The sequence below is a fragment of the Thermobia domestica genome, chromosome 9 (assembly GCF_964235325.1).
Source record: "Thermobia domestica chromosome 9, izTheDome1.hap1.1, whole genome shotgun sequence".
NCBI classification, from domain to species: Eukaryota; Metazoa; Arthropoda; class Insecta; order Zygentoma; family Lepismatidae; genus Thermobia; species Thermobia domestica.
Genome location: NC_137462.1, coordinates 120,147,047 through 120,170,244, shown reverse-complemented (window position 1 = coordinate 120,170,244; position 23,198 = coordinate 120,147,047). Strand labels below are relative to the sequence as shown.

The window sequence follows — 23,198 nt, the reverse complement described above, 5'->3', positions numbered from 1 at the left end:
CGTACTGTGCCATTACATGACTCGTCAAGGTCCGATATGCGAATGAAATAGGAAATAGGTAATAGTAATGCGTCGTGTTATGATTCAATTTGATTGACACCTAAAAATATTATTGTTTTAACTATGCTTTCACGGGGCGTTCAAGACAATCTGAGTGTACCACCAGAATACTGAATACAGAGTGATAACCAACAGAAGATGAACGTTTAAGATAGACTGAGATTAAAAGAAGAGCTTTAAATTGTGAAGTTTTCCATTATAAATGATTTTCAAAGAGTGTGTAATTTATTGTTGGATTAAAAAAAAAAAAAAAATCAAAATCATCTCTAAGACTTGGGCTCATATTATACTCAGACCAATTCTGTGGTGTCTTCCTCTTTCGCCTATTCCTGTTCTGCTTACTAGCCTTCCAGAAATATTTATCAAGATTTCTAAGTTATCAAGAGTGTAGGCGAAACAGGAATTCCTGGTTTGCCTATTCCTTTTTGGCTACTGTTAAGATGAAGAGATATTTTTGAGTTTGGGATTTTTCTTGGGATTTTTTTTAAATGTATGAAAATTCAGTTATTCCGTAAAATAACTTAATATTAACAAAACTTTATCAATAGTCGGGTTTTGAAAACAACTATAATACGAACAACAAATGGAGAAACTAAATGTACATACTTTCACTTTTACCAAAAATCGCCTTAGCTAGTCGAAACAAATATTGCGCTTTGATTGACGTTTCATTGGGAAGAGAGCAAATCAGAATCTCAGAATACGTATAGCTTTGAATCGAAACTATTAATGTGGCACCGGGAATATAACTGCTAGAGCCTTTCCATCTCAACTATACTCTTTCTGATGCTGCTGTCAATATGTGATTTCCCGTACCTCCTTCGAAAGAGGAGGGACAAGTTGTTGCGGCCGAGATATTTCAATTGTTAGATGCGGAAGCGTTGCCAGAATGAAGTATTTCACGGACTTCAATGTCCTTTGTCTTGTTAGCCAGTCTAAGTAGCGTACTACCCGTCAAGACCAAACGACTGAATGACTAATAGGCAACACACCGGAAGTCATTCACTTCTTTTCCGTAAGCAAAGGGAGGATTTCCTCCGTCAGAGGAAATCCGGGACCGCATATTTTCGAGGGCACAGGTGGAATAGACAAGCTCTAGTCTTGTATTGAACTTTGTGTGTGTCGTATAATTAGAATAGAATAGAATAATTTTTATTGTCATTAAACAACGAAAGTTGCAATAGACAGCGTCAATAATATACAAAAATCAGACTTTATAATTTACATTTTTCTTCAAACTCATTCATACTATGAATAACATTATTTACAAGAAATGCTTTACTTTGGTTTTCGAAATCGACATTACATACAGGGCCGTCGCGTGGGTTGTAAGCGCCCGGGGCGAGAATTCCCCCCCCCCCAGTGTGCTATGTAAAACAACCCGAGTTTATTCTGTACTCCTATATTTAAATATGGAACGTAAGATCATAATGTAAGATAAAAGAAATTGGTATTATGTCAATGTTTTAAAGTGAATGGCTTTTGAAGTTAAAACATAAAAGTTAATGAAAAGGTGGTTTTTGAATTATTGAAATCGAGTGCTATTCTTGTTTATTTTGAACTTGATAAACATCAACATACTAATAGCATAGAATATGCAAATAAAGATACAACTATTAAAGCCCCTCCCCTTCGAATACACGAGGCCCTGCAATACCCCTCGAAACTTTTTTTTTAAAAAAATTAAGCCTGAAAATTCCATTTTAATGCCTTTTGAAAAACTGTTTTCAATTTAAACCCATATAAGATAGTCTAAATTTGAATCTTATCAAGATTTCTTTTTTTTTTTTTCATTTTAGTGGGGAGAGACCCTTGAATCCCGTTACTTCCTTGATAGTTAATAGACACAGTTGCTGTATGAGGTTAGTACAGAATTGAAAGACTGAAAAGATATTTATTCTGTTATTGATTGGAAAGTAAGTGCGAAGTTCTATTTGTGATGTTAACCGGTTATCAAGTGGTGTCAAAATAAGCAGATAATTGTAGTATTGCAGTTATATTGTGGTATTACTAGAGCATTTATTGGACGGAATACGAATAAAGAAATGTTATTGAATTCTACTGAAATTTCTTCAGTTTATAACACACTGTCATACTGATAAGGAGTAAGTAGTAGCAGATCTCGGTCAGTTTTCCAAGATAAAATCTCTTTTCACAGAGGGCTGGAGAGAGTTCCAGTTGAATAATCCTAGACGATGTTTTACATTACCAGTGTATTTTACTTAACCGTAGCCTGATCATTATTAAAATATCTGAATTAACATTAACTTTAAAAAAAAAAAAAATCATTTACCAACATAATCTGAATTCCTTGAATTTTGTTGATTTGTCCTGCGCCTCCCTGGTCGCGGCGCCCGGGGCAATTGCACCGGTCTCCCCGCACACGTGAGGGCCCTGGTTACATATCTTTCGAATATACAGTATATTGGTAATACATTATACAGTTTCGTGCCGATATATTTATAGCTTCTTTGGGTTGTATTTAGCCTAACATGTAGGGTATTTAAATCATCTTTACGTTTTGTATTATATGAGGGAGCATTATTGCGATAGTCAATACCGTCCAGATTTTCTCTATCGTGCATAAATATACAACGAAGAAATTGTCATGATCTGCATTTCCTTAAAGAATGGTCTACATGATACAGTATCTGGCAAACCTTTTATTGCTCTTATAGCCTTCTTCTGCCGATTGAAGACAATTTGAGCACCTATGAATTACTCCATAATAATCAACCATAGTGTAAATGACAATGAAAGAAAGCATAATATGATGTAAGAAGCATTGTTTCAGTAACTGTTGTCCTGCGAAGTGTGGATCAGTTTATTTGTTTCTAGACAGTTTAATAATGTGAAGATATGTGTATTTGGACACATAATGAAGCATTTTATTTCTGACTTTGGGACATTTTATTTTAAAATTTAATGCAGTGAAAAGCATCATCGTTTATTTAATGTTGAATCACTTTTCGATTTTCTTTCTAAGTTCATTTACTTTTCTACGAGGTAGTTTTCTTGCTGTCTGTTAATTCCTTCTACACATGTAATTTCTTAATCAATAAAAACGTCAGATTGTTTCCTTGTCAGCATTCCTATCATTACCTCACCGTTGGTTAATCTATGAGTACACACTTTTCATCGAGACTGAAGAAACAGTCAACGACACAGGATATTAACCTGAAAGGGACATCGAACAAAAACCATTGAGAGACTTTTGGAAGTGGTAGTCTGGATTAGATTGGAGACGAGTCAACATGTAAGAACGAGAGCTACAATTCCGAGCTTACGAGAAGTTTACCTTGCTCTAGCCTAGAGAGCACCTTGTCTTAGCTAACGTCATAGCTGCCGACTGCAATGGATAGTTCGCCAAAGAGCAATTTCGATTTTGATTGAATTCATTATCTTCGCAACGCTAGTTTTCCTGGCCGGGTTTCGATGACCCTTAATTCACGACTACTTGAACGCCCAGTAGACCAGAGAGAAAGGATGGACGGACATCAACCCACTGGAAGAATCGTCGAGGAGGAAACATCGAGATTTGCAAGTAAGTGCGAGTAGATTAACCAATCCTAAAAGTTATTCCCCTCTCACTCTCTTCAACCCCTTTGACATCACAATCTGTTTCTTTTGTATATGCTCGATTTTATTTGTATGCAACCCAGGTCAGATCCTGTACTTTATGCTCTACCAAATTCAATGTTTACAAAATCCTGGGCGCAATTTGTCAGTTCTGACATCCCCAATTACATAATTAAATAGCACGTTATCTGAGTTTTCAGACTGACAAAGGACAACTGCACAATAATATTGATTGTTATTAGGTTAACTTTTATCGCTTTTCTTATGTATTGCTACAGTGGTTGTCAATTTAAGGCAGTCAGGGAAGATTCCTTCTAAAAGCATCCAGTTAAATAGGTAAACTAAAGACTCAATTATAACATCAATTACTTTTTTTTTAACAAGTTGTTAGAAAATTCATAGAAATTCTCACTGTTTGAAGGTTTCAGTTTAATAACAATTGATAAAACTGTTCTGGTATTAATTGCAGTCCATAAAAAATTGACTCAATACTTACATTTTGTTGTGCTAATAAACATCTAAAGTAAAAATTTTGATTTTCAGAGAAACAGTTTTCATCTTTTGATTTATCATTTAATTCTGTGATACTATTCACAAAATATTCATTAAATTTGTTTACGGATCAGTCGGTAATCCTGTAGTGTTGGTAATATTATGCAACATAATTAGTCTATCCCGTTGTGATTTAAGGTGTGGCGTATACCAATTAAAAACTGTTTCATACATTTACTCCCACATATGGTAGTTCTCTTAACCTTTTCCGGACAGCATTCATTTAGATATGTAAGCAAGGAATGTATAAAAACTCAGAATTGTGGAAGCTCAGAAATTTCCTGGGCCTGTGCCGCACATTTTATAAAATTATAGATAGAATTGTCTTCTGAGTGTTTTGTGAGAGTATTTTTGTAACAAGTGTCTTTATACTCACAGATATGTCGAACTTTGTTAATACCAAGTATAGAAGCAAACTGTTTGAATATAAAGATTGTTTGTATCGGATTAAAAGGCGTAATAGTGAGAAGACTTACATGATATGTACACTCGGATGCAAAGCCACTGTTGTTCTTCTTGGAGATGAGCCCATAAAATCGTCAAGTAGGCCTATAGATTCGCACGAGACTCAAGGAACGTCAATTGAAGTCAATTTGTGGATAAAATGACGAATAGTGTAATCGAGGATCCAATTCAGCCACTTCTAAAGATTTACAAGTACGTTCATTTCTTTGTTGAAAGGCACAACACAATGGCATTTGTTTTTATTATTATTATTATTATTATTATTATTATTATTATTATTATTATTATTATTATTATTATTATTATTATTATTATTATTATTATTATTATTTCAGGGGTTATTGCTATCGTAGTGCAAGTCACAGACTTTCGTAGTATAATAAGCACAGAGTTGGTTTGTCAGTTTTCACCAATGAACAGTGGAATAGCCAAGTGCAAGAGCGAAGGAAATATTATAGTTACCTTACTCCTCATTTATTTTTATTGTATTATATGGAATATTAACAAATGTGACAAATGGACAAGAACGACTAACAGCGTTGAGGAATGGCATTTAAAACTGAATAGAAAATTGTCTCATGAGCATCCCAATATAGCCTATTTAAATACAGTGTTGGAATTATTGAAGCAAGAACGACAGGAGAATGAAAGTAATATTGTTGCTGGAAGTAGGAAACCGGTCAAAAGTGCAGAAATTGAAGCACAAACGCTTAAATCAGCGAATTAATACTTTGAAGGAGAGACTAAAATCTAAAGCTATAGATTTAATGGATTACATTGATACTTGTATCCTATTGCATATGTTTGGAAAACTGGGTGTGAGTGTACGACAGAAAAAAGAAGTACAAATAAATGAACTTGTACTATAACATAGCTCTTCTCTACTTTTCATTTTTTTAATCCTGATTACTTAGTTTTATTTCATGCTAAAACGTTTTTACTTACTTTTGATGGCTTGCATTAAAACAATATTCTGGATTCATATAAAGCTAAAATCCCCAACTCAAAAATTTCCCTTTGTCTTAACAGTAGGCGGAACAGGAATAGGCAAAACAGGAATCCCTGTTTCGCCTACAATCTTGATAACTTAGAAATGTTGATAAATATTGCTGGAAGGCTAATAGGCGAAACAGAAATAGGCAAAACAGGAAGGAATGAATTCTGTACTTTGATTGTTTTCGTAAGTTCCTTTTAGGAAAATAACTATTGGCCACGTATTTTGGAAAACAATTCTTCTTCTTTAGGAAACATAATTGAAGAATTTCTATAGCCAAAGAGTATATTGGCAAGATACGATGTTTTTATTCGTTCGTTTTTAAGAACAATGATGTCGTTTGATTATAATTTAACATCTCTTTTCAGATATAAGGCTACTATTTAAAATTATTCTAAACCACTACTCTTGTATGTTTTTGAAGCACTATCAGGGAGATACAATTCAATATCGGGGATCGCATCCAGCAGCATGCACAGTCGCAAGTGTTAGCCACATTTTTCACGAAGAGTTTCTTAACACTGAATATGTTAATTTTATTACTTCGAAACTTGTATATTACTTTTGTTTTTATACTTTCAAATAATGTTGGTTATTGGAGACTAAACTCTACCAGACTATAATCAGGAATCGTGTATGCGGAATGAAAGCGTGCTAATCAATGTGCTTAATTCCACAATCTCAGTTCTTTTTAAGTTATATGTAAACTGGAGTTTTCTACCAATACTACATACTACATTATATTATTTTATTGTTTTCATTTTGTTGAATATCATAATCGAATTATAATAGGAAAAGAATTAATTACAATATTGAATACTTCCTTAGTTTACAATATGTAGCACACGTAAATTTCTTAAAGTGACAGAGCTTAAAGTTAACTCTTGATTAGTTTCGCGAAGGACTCTAATCAGACTAATACTCTAATCAGTTATGTGTGTGATATATGACTAATATTATTTGTGACAGAGAGTAACTTTATTTGAATGTTAGATGTTCGCATGGGCGTCTCTGGCGGGGGGGACGGGGGGACGCGTCCCCCCAATATTTTGAAGTGACATAATCTAAAATTCCGCTGAGATACTAGCAGTTAGATCATTTCCTTTGATGTCCCCCCCAAATTTTACATGCCAGAGACGCCAATGGATGTTCGTCATAATTTGCAGTTATCCCCATAGAAATAGATTCAGTGAGATTATATTTAGTGGACTAAGAGACTGATACTCTCTCACTAGAAGTTTTTTTTTTTCAGAATTTCTCAGTCTAACTGAGAAAGTTCAAGCGATTTCAAAGAGAAAAATATAGAACTTACTACTCTATCAACTATGTCTTCGATAGACAGATACTGTTGTATAGCAGCTGTTGGATAGGCTGCTTTTACGGTCTGTTCTGGAAGTTCAGGTAGTTTTGTGGCTATTTTTGTGTAATTACCGATAATATCTTTAGTCATTTGAAACTTCCCTGAATAATCACCAGCTTCTGTTAAAATGGCACTGTAGTCTGAAATAAATAAATAAAAACAAAAATAGTTGAATAATAAAAGAAAACTTGATAGATATAATTCTTGAATAAAAATAGGATATTTTGTTAAAACTATTATTCAAATACTGAAAGAAGTTACTTGTGTATTAGATTATATGGAAACACAACTCAATTCAACATAAAGTTAGAAATAATTTGAAGTTTAAGTGAAAAAAAAATTCACTCATTTTCATTGTATAATCAGATTTCCTTGATGAAAACAACATAGTTTATACAATACTTTAGACATAAATCTTTCTTGGCATTTTGCAACTTACCATAGCTAGTTATATCTGAAGCATATACGGGGAAGGCATTGGTTCTGGTAGCGCCATTCAAAAATCCAAAGTTAGTTCCTCCGTGAAACATGTAAATATTTGCTGATGCATTGAATTTGCAAATTTTCTCCAATCTCTCTCGGTACACTAGAAAAATAAATGAATGAATAATTTATTAAATAAAGACAAGGATACATAGATAACGCAGGTATGTGCATGATGAAATCTTGTATTTTGATATACATTATCCTATATTTCATGGAAACTTCGTGGTAATGTGATACCGATAAAATAACTGAATCATTGAGTTCGAAAATTAGTCATCTCCATCAAAACTAATTTTACAGGAGAGACAAAAAACTAAATTAGTCAATATGCGTCTGACATATGGGGTTATTTTCATTTTCTGACAGTAGAATATGCTTGTTTACATAGATTCCATCACTTTGAGGATGTAATAACCAGTTCTGTTTCGTTAAAAAAAATTAATAAAAATTGGAGATGATTTGTTTTCGTACAAAACAGGAAAATATACTTTACATTATGTTAAACAAATAAAAGTATTATTCATTCTTCATTCACAATTTAAAATAAGTGTATTATATATGCTACATATTACATGGACATGGTTAGGTCTGTCACTGTAATAATATTCACAGTTAATGAAAAGCTAAGTCTATAAGTTTAGACATCCTTTTGGATATGGTTATAACAGGTAGCAAACTAAGAGTGTAGATTTTGAAATCATCTTCCGGATGATGACAATCTGCGGTGGGCCACAAACAAATTTCTTCATAGAAAGACAAAACTGATGTGGGATGAATTTGAGCAGTTTCTTAATGTCTGCAATTTTCTTCTGGTTTTTGGCTACTTTTCCAGAATATGCTTTATTTACTGGTAATGGAGCCACTTTCAGGATACTGTTTTTTCAACAGAGAAGTCCTGCATGTGTATAAACCACCAATGAAACGAGATACTTCAACTTCACTAGGAATCGAGCTTTTGTAACTAAAACTGTTGTAATTAGACATCTGAAATTGCTATTTCTCGTTTAATTTTTTCGTAGAAGTTTGTTGATAATACAGCTCGTTATAATACTCTGGCCACCAGCTTTTGAAATCTAGTATCATATTTGTTCTTACTTCCTTTATAGTGAACTTCTGAAATGTGGCTTATGATGCTTTCAGTGTGGTATATTGTTGAGCAATATATATACGATCTTCCTTTGGATTTTTCTCTTCACAACCCCAAAATCACAGTCACAAGGGTTGAATGAATGTCCACATAGTGGGAGAAAGTGGTGAATAGCATTAAAACGACCAATCAAAGACATTAAAAAATCGATTCTGTGATTTCGATTCTGTCGAATGTAGTGCCATCTGGTGGCATATTTCCAAGTTTAGTTCGAGAACAAGTCATCTCCAGGATGTGACATGTTTTCAAACTAAATGGAGATTTCAATGTACAATATTTTCTATAATCAGTGGGGATAGATGCGTATGTGTGTCCACATCAGTTGAGTTGAAATGTGCCATAATCTCAATTTGGTAAAAATGTGGAGATGACTGGTTTTCGAACTCACCGATTCAATTAAAGTTACAATGTAATTTGAAAATATTTAATTTAACCATAGAATAAATAACATGTGTTATCATTTATTCTTTATATAAGTGTGTGTGTATTAAACAATGCGTTTAATAAATTTCTGTGTCTGTTAAATATATTATTATACGAGAAGGTATAATAGAAATGTCTTACCATGCTGAAGTAAACAAATTTTATTTATGCTTATTTCGGATTCGGACACATTGAATATATCGAGTTAATTTTATGGCGTATTAAATATTACACAACTTATAAATCATGACTTCAAACGGGTTTATACGATTATTTCATTAAAAGTTTTACCACTAGAACTAGTTCATTCTCTTATAATTCGCACCTTAAAAATTACTAAGGGCCCCAAAGCTTGGGACTATCAAATACTTACTAGCATTTAACGCATGTTTACTATAATTAAAGTTCAAAGATTGAATAATGCATCAATAATATAATCTCTGTTGAGTAACGGCTCTAGAGTTCTATAAGAGTCACTTCGATAATGAGAGCAAAGCCGGCTTTCTGTCTTTTTTTCCGAAATATTGTACGCTCACCGCTGAGTATCCTACTATCATATGTGCATGGTATCCTATTATTATATGAATTATTATACATAACAATTTCTGGTAGTTTTCATTGTTACTAACCTTGACTTTGCTGTGGCCTTAAATTTATTGTTTCTATGTTAGAAAACTTGAAGAAAAACTGTAAAGAATGTGGAATGAAAATAATGTTAGAAAGACAAAAGCCATAGTGATTGGAACGAAAGTGGTCGGTGTAAAATATAGAAGTATAGCAGGGAGGGAAGAAAATAGAACAAATGACTAATTTTCGATAGCTGGTAGTATTATTAGTGATGGTATGAAGTGTGAACGTGAAACAAAAACAAGAATAATGGATGGTGAAAGAAGCCTTTAGGAGGAAGAAATTACTATTTCGTGAGAACTTGAACAAAGACTTGAGGAAATAAATTCATAACGTGCTTGTATGGAGCTTTGTGTTGTATCGGTCAGAAATATGGACATTAAGCAAAAATTATGAAAAAACAAGAATAATGGATGGTGAAAGAAGCCTTTAGGAGGAAGAAAATACTATTTCGTGAGAGCTTGAACAAAGACTTGAGAAAAGAAATTCATAACGTGCTTGTATGGAGCATTGTGTTGTATCGGTCAGAAATATGGACATTAAGCAAAAATGATGAAAAACGACTGGAAGCTTTCGAAATGGTTGTGTGGCAAAGAATGGAGAGAATTAGCTGGGTCGAGCGGAAAGCGAATGAGAGGGTGTTAGCAATGATGGGGGAGAAAAGAACAATTTCAGATATTATTAAGAAGAGGAAGAGAAATTGGTTGGGACATTGACTAAGAAGGAACTGTATCATGAGGGACGTTTTAGAGGGTATGGTGCAGAAAACAGAGGAAGGGGGCGAAGGAGATTACAATTAATGGACAATATCAAAACAGAGAAATCGTACGTGAATGCGAAAAGGTTAGCGGAAGACCGTGAAGCATGGAAGCTTCTCATTTGCAGCAAGTGACCTGCCAATAATGGCAGAATACCTATGATAATAATTGTTAGCATGCCAACGAGAGTTGTCACTTATCAATAATGCTATGAATGATGTACAATTCAATAGACAATTCGCTCCTTCGATAGTGACACGTTCTGCTTGCTCACTTTGAAAGAATTCTTTTAAATTCTGATTTCAGACACAAGTATTACAGAAAAAATAACAAAGAATTGCATAATGTTATATCATCTATATGTCTTACATACAAAATTACTGAATCTTATTTTAAATACTTTACTCAGTGTAAAAAAATCAAGATATTCAAGAAATGGAAAATAATTGATAATGCCAATACAGTTCAACCTATTTCTTCAATTTGAATTTCTTAATCGATTCTGCAAAAATCACTCGGTTACACACCATTAACATACATACTTATTAACAGTGTAATTGGAAATGGATACAAAATGAAACTAAGTAATAGTACAAAGTTAACTGGGTTCATTTTTCCTACATTTATAATATTTATTAACTTGCAAAATAAGGACATGATAATATCCATGATGCATTTATGTTCAAGTACGCATTTGATTTCGATCATTTCTAAAACAAGTGATTAATTTATTAGATCATTTATTTTCAGCACCCAAGAAGTAGACCTACTTTTTAAAATAAAATCTGAATCACACATGTTCTTAGGGAAGTTCAACTCCGGGGATCCATGCCGAAGACGCGTTTGCTAACCATATCTCCACGAGGAACGGCAAAATATGCATGCAATTCCGCAAGTCTACCAGAGACCAAATTTATTAAGCTCCATTGAATGTTCCCGAGTGAATAATTTTACGAATGAAATATTATATTACTATTTATATCTTTACTTACGTGATGGTCTGTTACCATGATTTGGCTTTTCATCCATCCAATGCGTAAACCAACCTGACCAATACTCCATAACCATTAAAGGTTTATCTGGTTGCATTTCTTGGAGCTGTGGTAACATTACATCAGGATCGGCGTTGAAATTTAGTGTTTGTAGAACTGTAACAAGGAATTGACAAAACATTGTTTTAGGTAGCTTCTTTCATTAATAAATAATAAAAAAATAATGATGTTTCTAATTTATATAAGTTATATCCTAATATGACAAATTTGCATGTAATCTTCCTTTCATAGTTGTTGATGTTTGATAGTACATTTAGGTAGGTTGGCAGAAAATTGTTCTGCTAGTAGAATGAAAGGAAATAACTGTTCATGCTTATATGCTGTGTAGTTGATGATGTTGGTTAGTTGTTGAATGGATCCCAGGAGGATCTCGGGAAAATGGCGGACAGTAAAGTAGCAGAATTTTGCACTTACCTTTAATATATTTTATATACTTTTAAACAAATTTACTTTAGACTTTATGGGTGGTATTCAGAGAGAATTAGTTAATCTAGGGTTAGTCTCAGACTAGTTAGTACGCATACTAACAATTTACTAAGGGAGGTTCCCGTTATGGTATTCAGAGTCTACTTTGAGTACAACTAAAATGATGATTTGGGTATGATTAACTTATATAACCCCAATGCATCGGGTGAGAAAAATAAATGTGGCAACTACAGAAAAGTAGATGAACGCATGCGTAGTCTGTAAAAATGAAAATATATGAAATACGAAATGTGTCGCACGCTACACCGTGGGTAAAAGATTAGCCTCTGCTCTAGATTAATTAGTCACATTTGATTAACCGTCAAATACTGCGTCCTAATAAGAGACTCTGAATACAATTTTGATAACCACCCGTTAGTCAACCACGTAGTATAGCGTTAATCAGACTTGAAAACGTCTCTGCATAAGGCCCTATATGTTTTGCTATGATTTTTTAAAACATGTACTTTAAGTAAAATATAACAAATATCAGTATCACGAGCTTCTTATAGCAATTTAAGTATTTAAACATGTCACCGAAGTCCGTGCCGTTTCAGCTACATTATGTGCTGTAACTACTACTACTACTACTACTACTACTACTACTACTACTATAATAATAATAATAATAATAATAATAATAATAATAATAATCTCATACGATTAATTTTAATATTGGCTGCATGGACTTATGGACAGCCTATCCAATATCATTCTAACGAATGGAATGGGTACCAAATTATGCTGTGAATAAACATGTTTTATAGTGATCTGTAACAAAACATTATATTTATTATATAGCTCATCAGTGCAACACTATAATAGTATTCATTTTGAAAGTAACAACACTGGCAGAAGGAAGTAAAAAATTGACATTAATCGTATTTTGTTTGAAGATTTCGACGTAGAGAGAATATAGGACAAATGCTACCAGTCTGAAGCTGATGTAAGTTATACTGTCAACGGCAATCACATTTACTAATGCAAAGTTTTAACAATGTTTATTAATTACAAAGCTGGTGGAGGTTACTATATATGAGGTACTCTGTGGTAAGATTAGGTTAGGATGAACTGCGGAATCGCCATAGATTCGGGGTATTGTTATTGTAATATTATTAAGTCTTGGTGGAGGCATCTCAGAGGAGACAAATAAATTGTAAAAGATGACTCGGCGGAACACCCATTAAGTCAGATAAGAAAAACCCTGTAGAGGCCTGTACTGACACATCTCACAAGTAAACCTTACGTTTGGGTGAATCGAGTTGCTGACTGAGACACATATGAGAAAGTAGTACTAAATGTGGTCAGTATTTCAGTGAAGTTTTAGGTGCGAAGCTCCAGGGGTTTAGGAGATACAGCTACCAGAACATCACATGGAAGTGCAGAATAGTCTTCATACAGTTGGAGGTAAAAGCTCTGTAAGACCTCTAATAACGACAAAAGATGAATAACAAATATATGGATACATACTAGGACAAGGGGAAGTCATATAGTAAGGGTATACCTGACGGTGGCCATCTTGAAATCCGCCATTTTGAATTAAGGTTAAGTTTTTAAAATAGGAATAGGGTCATGTGATATATGACTTAACGCGCAAATTTAATCAGAAGAACAATGGTGACGTTAATTTTGATTTACGCGCAATTGGTAAAAAGTTACAGGGAAATTAAATATTGTTGCAGCATATGTATTAGTCCTTTACCCCACCTTGTAAATTTTGTGTTAATGATAATAATTAAATAAAAAGCAGATGGATAAATATTAGGTCTATGGTAAGAGTTGCCTTGATGGCGGCCATGTTCAAATCCGCCATTTTGAATCAGACAAAAGTTTTAAACAAAACGCATAACAGTGACACCTTATTAATAGCAAATTTTACCATAACTCCAACGGTACAACCATTTTTGCTTTATCATTAACCAGCACAAAATTAAATGGATCGCTCCTTACGACTACTGCTTTGACGGAATTGTTAACGACAAATGTATCAAGTGTAACTCGATTGCCTTTGTCAGGTGTGCTCACTGTGAGCAGAGTATTTGTGCAAGTCATGCACTCTTTTCTGAACTACATAATTTCTGAACTGGTGATTGTACTAGTTGAGGACTTTTCTGGAAGAAAGACCCAAGTTCAATTATGACTCAATTCCACTTTGGTCATTTTTCCTTAAATTAACAACTTGTTTATGCGATAACAAGTGCTGGTTAATGATAAAGCAAAAATGATTATACCGTTGGATTTATGGTAAAAATTGCTATTAATAAGATGTCACTGTTATGCGTTTTGTTTAAAACTTTTGTCTGATTCAAAATGGCGGATTTGAACAGGGCCGCCATCAAGGCTACTCTTACCATAGACCTAATATTTATCCATCTGCTTTCTATTTAATTATTATCATTAACACGAAATTTACAAGGTGAGGTAAAGGACTAATACATATGCAGCAACAATATTTAATTTCCCTGTAACTTTTTACCAATTGCGCGTAAATCAAAATTAACGTCACCATTGTTCTTCTGATTAAATTTGCGCCTTAAATCATGTATCACATGACCCTATTCCTATTTTAAAAACTTAACCTTAATTCAAAATGGCGGATTTCAAGATGGCCGCCGTCAGGTATACCCTTACTATATGACTTCTCCCTAGTCCTAATATGTACCCATATATTTGTTATTCATCTTTTGTCGTTATTAGAGGTCTTACAGAGCGTTTACCTCCAACTGAATGAAGACTATTCTGTACTTCCATGTGATGTTCTGGTAGCTGTATCTCCTAAACCCCTGGAGCTTCGCACCTAAAACTTCACTGAAATACTGACCATATTTAGTATTACTTTCTCATATGTGTCTCAGTCAGCAACTCGATTCACCCAAACGTAAGGTTTACTTGTCAGTAAAGATGAATAAATTGTTCTTTGAAATAATTGAGGAGCGTTCTTTTTTTTTTTTTTTTTTCAAAACTCGATAGAGCAAAAACATTCTTTTTACAGGACTTGCATTTTTGTCATTGTTGTACGTAGCCCCTATCGAATTATGATAAAACACTTATGATTTAGTATGCTATACACATGACACATTGTCAATTTGATTTCACAGCTCGATTGGTAGAATAAAAAATGTACCTATTTTACATAGTATACCTCCGTTTCTCAAAATTTGTGCTCTATCGAGTTTTGAAAAAACTCTCCTCAATTAATTATTCATTTCACGAGAGTGAGTAAGTGCTGATATGATAGTAGATTTAGGTGAATTTGCAGAAAGTGGTTAAATGTGACATTGTCCTGTTAGTAGTACGAAAGGAAATAACTGTTCATGTTTATATGTTGTGTACTTGATGAACTTCGTTAGCTGCCAAATTATATTGTGAATGATAATTGTCAATGCATTCCAAATTGAATTGTAATAAACAAGTTTTAAGTGACCTGAAACAAAGTATTAGGTTGGTGCATAAATTCGTAGGGTTTTTGTTTTTACGTGTTGGTACTCCGGTTGTTATAGGTTTATTTATCAATTGTCAATTTTGTTTATAAATTCAATTGTTGAGCTTGGCTTGACATATTATTTTTCAGTTTTCACGTATCGAGTGGAGCCGTGGACGCTAGAAAATGAAGTGTGAAATGGACAAAGTGGAATATTTCAGACATATTTTCTCTTTGAGTTCAATAGAGGGCCGAAAACAGCGGAGGCGGCTCAAACATTTGCGCCGTGTATAGGGACAATGTAATAGGTGAGAGCTTGGCACTTAGTGACGCTCTACGTTCAGAAAGACCTTCGAGATTTGATTAGGACCGTTTAACACATTAATCCACAATGATGCACGTTAGTGTACCTGAGAACTGTAAAATATGATAACTGTGACCATTTCACAATTATGCGACATATGCATTCAATAGGGAAGGTTCAAAATCGAGTGTATGGATATCGCATGTTCTAAGCCAAAAGCACGATATCAGAGGGTGTCCATATGTGTATCTTTGCTTACTCGTCATCAATTGGCCCGTAAATAACATCGACAAAACATATCCAACCTTGTTACTAGTGACGAGAAATGATGTCTTTATGCTAACATAAGGGAAAAAAATGGTGCTGCCAGAAACAGAAAAGCAACTCCCCGCGCGAGTGCTAGCGTGCATCAACAAAAGATAATTTTATGCATCTGATTTAACAGCGAGGGTGTGTTGTACTACGAATTACTTCCCCGAAATGCAACAATCAGTGTTAAAATTTATTGCTACCAACTGAGACATCCAATGACCAACAAGTTTGTGTGAAGTGAAACTATGCATTATAACACCAGCCCACACTCTGCTAACCTGACGAAAAACACTATCCAGGAGCTGGGTTGAAAAGTTATTTCACACGCACCTTACTTATCTGATCTTGCGCCCTCAGATTTTCATCTTTTCCGATCTTTAAGGAACAATCTTTAAGGAACTTCCTTTCTGGGTGAAAATGCGCTCCAAACATGAGTTGACGACTTCTTTAACTCCAAACCACGGGAATATCTCCTGCCGTGAAATTGAAAAATTATTCCAGCATTGACAGACTACTTGTAGATAGTGAAGGAGAATTGGGCTATATTGATGATGATTTCTTTCTCTTAAGTGAATCTGATGTGACATATTATTGAACTTTAATAAACTTATAATAGACCCTACGTAATTATGCACCAACCCAATAGTATTTATTAGTTACACATCAGTGCAACATTATAATGGTATTTGTTTTTAAAATAACAACAGTATGTTAGGAAATAAATCAACAGTTAGTAGTTAAATATATTAACGAATCCTTGTGATTTGTTTGAAATATTTATAACTTAAGATAATCTCGTACTTAATGTTCATAACTTAAAATCTTCCAAATCTTTTAACTACAGCTTGAAACAATAATATTAAAAATTTCTTGAAATAGTAACAAAGTATATGTCCAGTAGTTCAATACACACATTAATAATATTAATTTAAAATCTGTAGCTCCGGAGCTAGCAGACAAGATGAGCTCCATTATGTGTGTGTGTGGTGATCGAACATTATCACTTTTCTTTCCGTATATATGAAAGAAAACTCAAATATGTAATGTGTAAACTCAAATGCCTAGTGACCAAGAAGATTTGTAAGAAACGATGAGATAGTAAGCTTTAATCTTGCTTCGCAAAAATTTATTCAAGCACTATTATATGAAAAAAAAAAAAAAATACCTCCTGGTATTGCCCCTGCGGTTCCTCTTTTGGCATTGTCTGATGTCACAAACAGACCCTTTAAACCATTGTCTTCAAATGTCTGCTTCAGAAACTCCAAATAAGTTTTGTCTTTTGAACCGAAGTTTCCGTACTCATTCTCAATCTGCAAAGAGACAATAAACTTAGTTCAATAAAATACCGGTATATTTTATCCATTAACGTTTAAATTGTCTAATATATTCTGTATATTCTAAGTTCTATACATGTTTAATATCTTGAGGGTTCATTAGTTGTTTTAATTCTGAAATAGTTATTTTATTAATCACTCTAATAAGGCCCACCTTTTCAATACAACCACTACATCCAGTGACAAAACTATCCTGGGCATGGCATTTACTGTAAATTCGAAGTAGATGTAAATGATAATGTTCCTGATGAAGGCATTTTTATAAAGCTGAAACTGTAACACAGTTTGTAAATTATATTTCTTTAATTATATTGCTTTGTTCCAAATGGTACTTACCTGAGTTTTAAAATAAAGAAAAAAACATGCAGAACTAAAATATCAATTTTCAATTCATACTGAGGTATGGAAGTAAAAAGTAGCAAAAATATCAACTGAAAAATCTAGTATAGGGGAACCAGAAAGTAGTACTATTGAAAAAAAATGAAATGAAAATTTTAGTTTAACGTCTCACGCTTATGGCTTTTAGGAGACCAATGATTATTAAAAATATATAATTGTGAAACTAAATTTTTGTGCTCTTCTACTGGAAATGGAACCCAGAAACACACATTAGCCACTCGATCAGCGGGAAGAGCTAGTAGTAGTATTGTTTGTAGTATAAGAACTAAAACTATTACATCATTTTCCAATGCAATAGTTAAGCGTACAGTAGTGTTTAGAAAATTAACTTTACTCATATGTATTATTGAGTCGAAGCTGCAACGCTATCTCCAGTAACAGAGAATTCGATGCCAGGAAATAGTAGGAAATAGGTGGCCTGCAGATCGAACACAACCGGTGGTGAAAACACAACATTTCCTAGGTAAGAGGAATATTCAAATTCGGCCCTATAACTGAATCGACCTCTATTGTTACCTTCCGTGTTAAGCGACTCAACAATTAAAAATTACTGGAATTCTCAAATTAGTAATATTGTGCAAATGATGGATTGATAGGAAAACGAAAAGAATTTGGGTTACTAAATTGAAAGATAATCGATGTGGTCGTTGTTTGAGAATAGGATGTTTGCAAATAATAACAATGATACTTAGTATTCCTTAGAGTTTCAAAGTACATAGTCATTGTGCATAAGAGAGTGGAATGTTATCTCTGACTTTTTTTCGAAATGATACAAATTGGTGTCTTCAATGTGGAAAATCAATGTGAATATATAATGAGTCAATTAAGAAATCTTTCAGTTTAACGCCTTTTAGTTCCATGTATATCACCTTTAGTCTAAGAGAGACGGATGATTAAGGCACGTGAATAATGATGGTAGGATCTGTGGAATGAAAATGTGGAAGGAAACGTAAGTACTCCGAGAAAACCCATGGACTCTTGAGTTAATAAAGGATCATTCCCTTCAAAATTGACTGGGTTTATAATCAGAGATGCGTAGGTATTAAAAGACTTGGTAAGATCGATATATAGACAGGGTGAATTCATCCTCTATAGAGATTGGGAACAAATACTTTTCATTTTGTCATTGATGTTATGACCGTGATGTTATGTCAACTAATGTTATCACTGAAGCTGAAATGTTCAAGCAAGTTATGTTAGGGTGTGAGAAGAAATCTTTCGAAAGACAGTTTAATATTCATTTATTTATTTGGTTGTTTACATTTTTGACGTGCTCTTATTTAATAAGTGAATTAACAAACCTATATTAATACTTAATAGGAACCTTGCTTGTATTCCTTTCTATATATACAATATTAACTTTATTTCATCCATTAATCAAGATTCAAGAACAACTGTGAAGCCACTTTACGAAAATAATGATTATTGATGTCTTTATTTTATTCATTACCCAAGACATAAGTGTGATCTTTCATAATGCTTCCATATTTTAAAATTCTTAACCTACTTTGCACTTCAAAATTAGCCTACAAAGGCAGTGATTAATATAAATTAATTAGTACTAAATCAATTGTTATCAATAGTAGAATTTCCTACCTACTCGTAACAGCAGCAACTCTTTTTTTTTTTTTTTTTTTTTTTTTTAAAGCTTAAACCTACCTGAAACATAATTACAGGTCCGCCATAAATAAATTGCAATTTAGCCAGCATAGGCAATAACTTCTTGTAATATTTCTGTACTCTTTCAGTGAAATACGAATCACTTGTTCTAGTTCGAATTCCTTGCTTTCTCAGTAGCCAACTGAAAATATAGAAGCAAAGAAAGATGTATTTAGAAAGGATTATAGAAGAAAACATAGAAAGAAGTATAGAAACATTTGAAATAAACTATAATAATTTATGTTTAGATAAATCTCAAATTGTAATATTAGCTCTGTCAGCTTTAAGTTGGTGGTCAAATATGCAAATTGTTGTATTAAACACTCTGCTTTTCTAAAACTATGTATGTATATGATTTAAAATCTATAATAATGAAACTAATGTGGTAGTTGTAAGATTTTAAAAAATGGAGAGTAATTTCTTACTCTTTAGAAAAGTGGTTCGCAACCGATGTATCGCGACACAACGGTGTCACGGAGTTCCCTAAGGTGTGTCACGAAATTTCAGAATTTAAAAATCATGAAGAATCGAGACAGACTGTACCAGTCAGCACCTCCACCGGTAGCAATAATTTTCAGTGCTATATAGGGTTCATTATAAAAACTAATTTGTTTCACTATTATAAGAGATATTATTATTATTATTATTATGTATTATTATGTATAATAGATATTATTATTATGTATAATAAACAAGTGTTTCGCTAGGTCCTGAATGTTCAGTAAAGCGTGTTCTCAGTCAAAACGTTGAGAACCACTGCTTTAGACACATGTGTGCACTGATAGTAAACATCTATTTAAAAAAAAAAAGCAGATACTTAAAACATTGCTAATGTAATGAATCAAAATTGGAACTACATTAGATGTCAAACTTTACTCGGTGAATTTTAAGATCCTGTAATAATTGTAAAAAATCAATATATGTATTTCTAGAGTAAGATTTGAGATTGCTATAATCTTTCCGTTCTTTTCATTTTATCAATTTTATCTTTAAACCTTTCGATTAAAAAAAGAAAGATTCTACTCGGTATAGTAGCACGCATTTCACACTGTTAATTTAGGACAAGTTAGAACAAATGTTCCTGGGGGCAAATTATAACTTGTATTTTGTGTCTGGGTATTACTTGTTGAGCGTAGCTTTTTTTCTTTTAACAGTCATCATCTCGGCGAAATTAAAATACCGCTAATTTTACAGTAATTATGTGATATCTTCAAATAGATAAAAGATAATCGAAATTTGGAACAAGAGCGCCCTAGACAATATTATTTTACATGAGAAACCGTTATCACGACTCACTTATCTGCTTTCGATTTCGAGCCATTTTGAAAATCGGCATTTATTTTCGCGTTTCTAAATAGCTGAAAACGGAAAGCCACTAGGTGACTTGTGAGATGTAACGGTACCTCACGCAAAATAATATTGTCTAGGGCGCTCTTGTTCCATATTTCAATTATCTTTTATCTATTTGAAGATATCACATAATTACTGTAAAATTAGCGGTATTTTAATTTCGCCGGGATGAAAACTCTTAACGGGCTGAACCCTCAGATCAGGCAGCAGCATAACTTTGGTCTTTTATTTAGGCAAAGAAATCGGTGTCTTTAAACGGACGGGCAGATTATACCTCTAGAGGTAGGGTGAACACTCAACCCAGTTAGTTTCCTAACGGAGAGTAAAGAAAAGAATGATTTTGAGTTATCTAAAACTATTGAATAAAGTACTCTCTCTGACAGGCCTGAAGGTACTGAAGGTACTGAAGAATAATCTAACGTAGATGTGGAAAGTTTCGCGCCAAAAGGAAACACTCGTTACTCCTTGTTTGAAGAGCCCTGAGTTGGGATCACGCCTGAGATATCAACCGAAGATAATCTGTTTAGTTGTAAGGCGCTAGAGCGGTTTTTGGTATTTTCTTTAATAACCTATTAAACGTAGTCAGAGACGAGAGCATGGGGGAGAACAAAAATGGTGCAAAATTTCAAAAGGGAACAAACTTTTACTGGATAATTGACGAATCGGTTTTTTAAATTTAGTAAAAGTAAAAAAAAAAATCTTGAATGAAGCGTTGCAAAACAGTCTCGGTTGGGCTAGAAATTTGTCAGCATATGACAAGGATTGCATGGAATAAGAAAAAAAAAAAAAAAAAAAAAACACAAGTGTCGCTTAAAAATGGTAAAAGAATAAATAGATCGTCTGACTCTTGAATGAATATGAATTTCAACTAAGATTTGGTAAAATGAGATGAAATTCATCATGGTGAAATTGGGTTATGCTTGACTGGGAACGACAATTGCAAAAGCTGGTTTGAAGTAATAAGCAAGTTCTGGTGACATGCTCTCAGTTGTTTTACTCAATAATAAGAAAGGGAGCTTAACTAACTCCGATGAAAGTTGAACTATTGCCCGCCAAATTCTATTATTTATGAAAAATGAGTTAAGATCGGAGAAATTCAGTTGAAACTAGTCTGCTAGAAATTATGTCGTTATTCTGTTCGATGTTGCTGAACTTAAGTCTGAAACCGAGCTGGGAACATTATTGCAAAAATAATTTTATCTCTGAAATTGGTGACCCACTCACATTACACAGTAAAAAATGAGGTGTTAAAACAACACAAAATGACTACCACTTTAGCGTGTTACTTATGTGTTAATTCAACACCAAACATTTTTTATTTTTTTATTTTTTTTTAATTTTTAATTTTTTTATTTTTAAAAATTTTTTTACAGTCTACCCGTTTAAAGGGTTGCGCCCTTTCTTCGGGAAAGCGGTGCATTGATATTGTGGAGGCTATAACAATTATGGTTGGTCTAAGGGTTTTTTCTCTTTATTCATTATTTTAAAGACATGAACATATATACATTAGAAATAAACTTGAACTGGTGATATATATAAATAAAATAATAATAACAGAAAATGTGCAGGGAGGCTATGAGTAATATGAAACAAGAAAATAACAAAATTAGTGCAGTGCATTAGGTTCAGTGCGTGAATATAACAACAAATATGAAAAACATTAAAAAGAATAACAATTCATAGCAAAACCATAACAGGAATAATAGAACTCATAGGAATAATTATTTGAAATGATGATGAAATGAGGATGAATTGTTCTGGACGCCACAACACGAGGTTCTGTTAGTGAACAGATGCGGTTATCTTATGTTTCTGGGGCTATTCAGGAACTGATGTAGACAGGAGAGGCCCATGTTAGTAGGTATTTACTGTGCATATGATGGATATATGGAAGATGACAGATGACGTGGATGATATATAGCAAATACTTCTGGGTCTCGTTCGGCAGGATCTATTTGCAAGTGGTAAAATGTAAGATAGTGCTGTAGCGGAGAATCGACGTATCGTGGTGGTGCTTCATTGTCTCGGTCATAGCGTATTACGTCCTGAAGCATGGGGTGTTGTAAGTCAAAACGTTGCGTAATATAACGGATGCGAAGCTGTTCTAGATGAGTAAGCAATGGTGGAAAATCTATGAGGTCATAGAGGAGCCTAGTTGGACTTGGTAATTTAATTCGATAGGCCAATCTGAAAGCATGTCGCTCCATTATAGATAATTGTTTATAAAATTTTTCTGGGCAGCGGCCCAAGCTGTATGGCCGTAAGTTAAAGTAGTCCTCATAAAAGCTTTGTAAGTATGGAGGACAGTAGGTGGTCGTAAACCCCAGCTGGTTCCAACTAAGCGTTTAAGGAGATTTAGTCTGTTCTTGGCTTGAGTAAGAATTTTCTGAAGATGCGGTGTCCAAGTGAGCTTTGTGTCAAATATCACCCCAAGGTAGGTAAGAGAAGATG

General features: G+C 33.6%; 1 protein-coding gene across 1 annotated transcript in view; it reads right to left on the bottom strand.

The window, feature by feature from the left end:
• LOC145694970 (beta-galactosidase-1-like protein 2) overlaps positions 1 to 23,198 on the bottom strand; it is a 44,988-nt gene that overhangs the window by 4,971 nt on the left and 16,819 nt on the right. The window contains exons 4-8 of the mRNA XM_081771781.1: positions 19,398 to 19,539; positions 17,171 to 17,315; positions 11,444 to 11,599; positions 7,450 to 7,596; positions 6,963 to 7,150 (exon numbers count right to left, since the gene is read on the bottom strand). Of these exons, the coding sequence (XP_081627907.1) occupies positions 6,963 to 7,150; positions 7,450 to 7,596; positions 11,444 to 11,599; positions 17,171 to 17,315; positions 19,398 to 19,539 (778 nt within the window). The remainder of the gene's footprint in view (positions 1 to 6,962; positions 7,151 to 7,449; positions 7,597 to 11,443; positions 11,600 to 17,170; positions 17,316 to 19,397; positions 19,540 to 23,198) is intronic.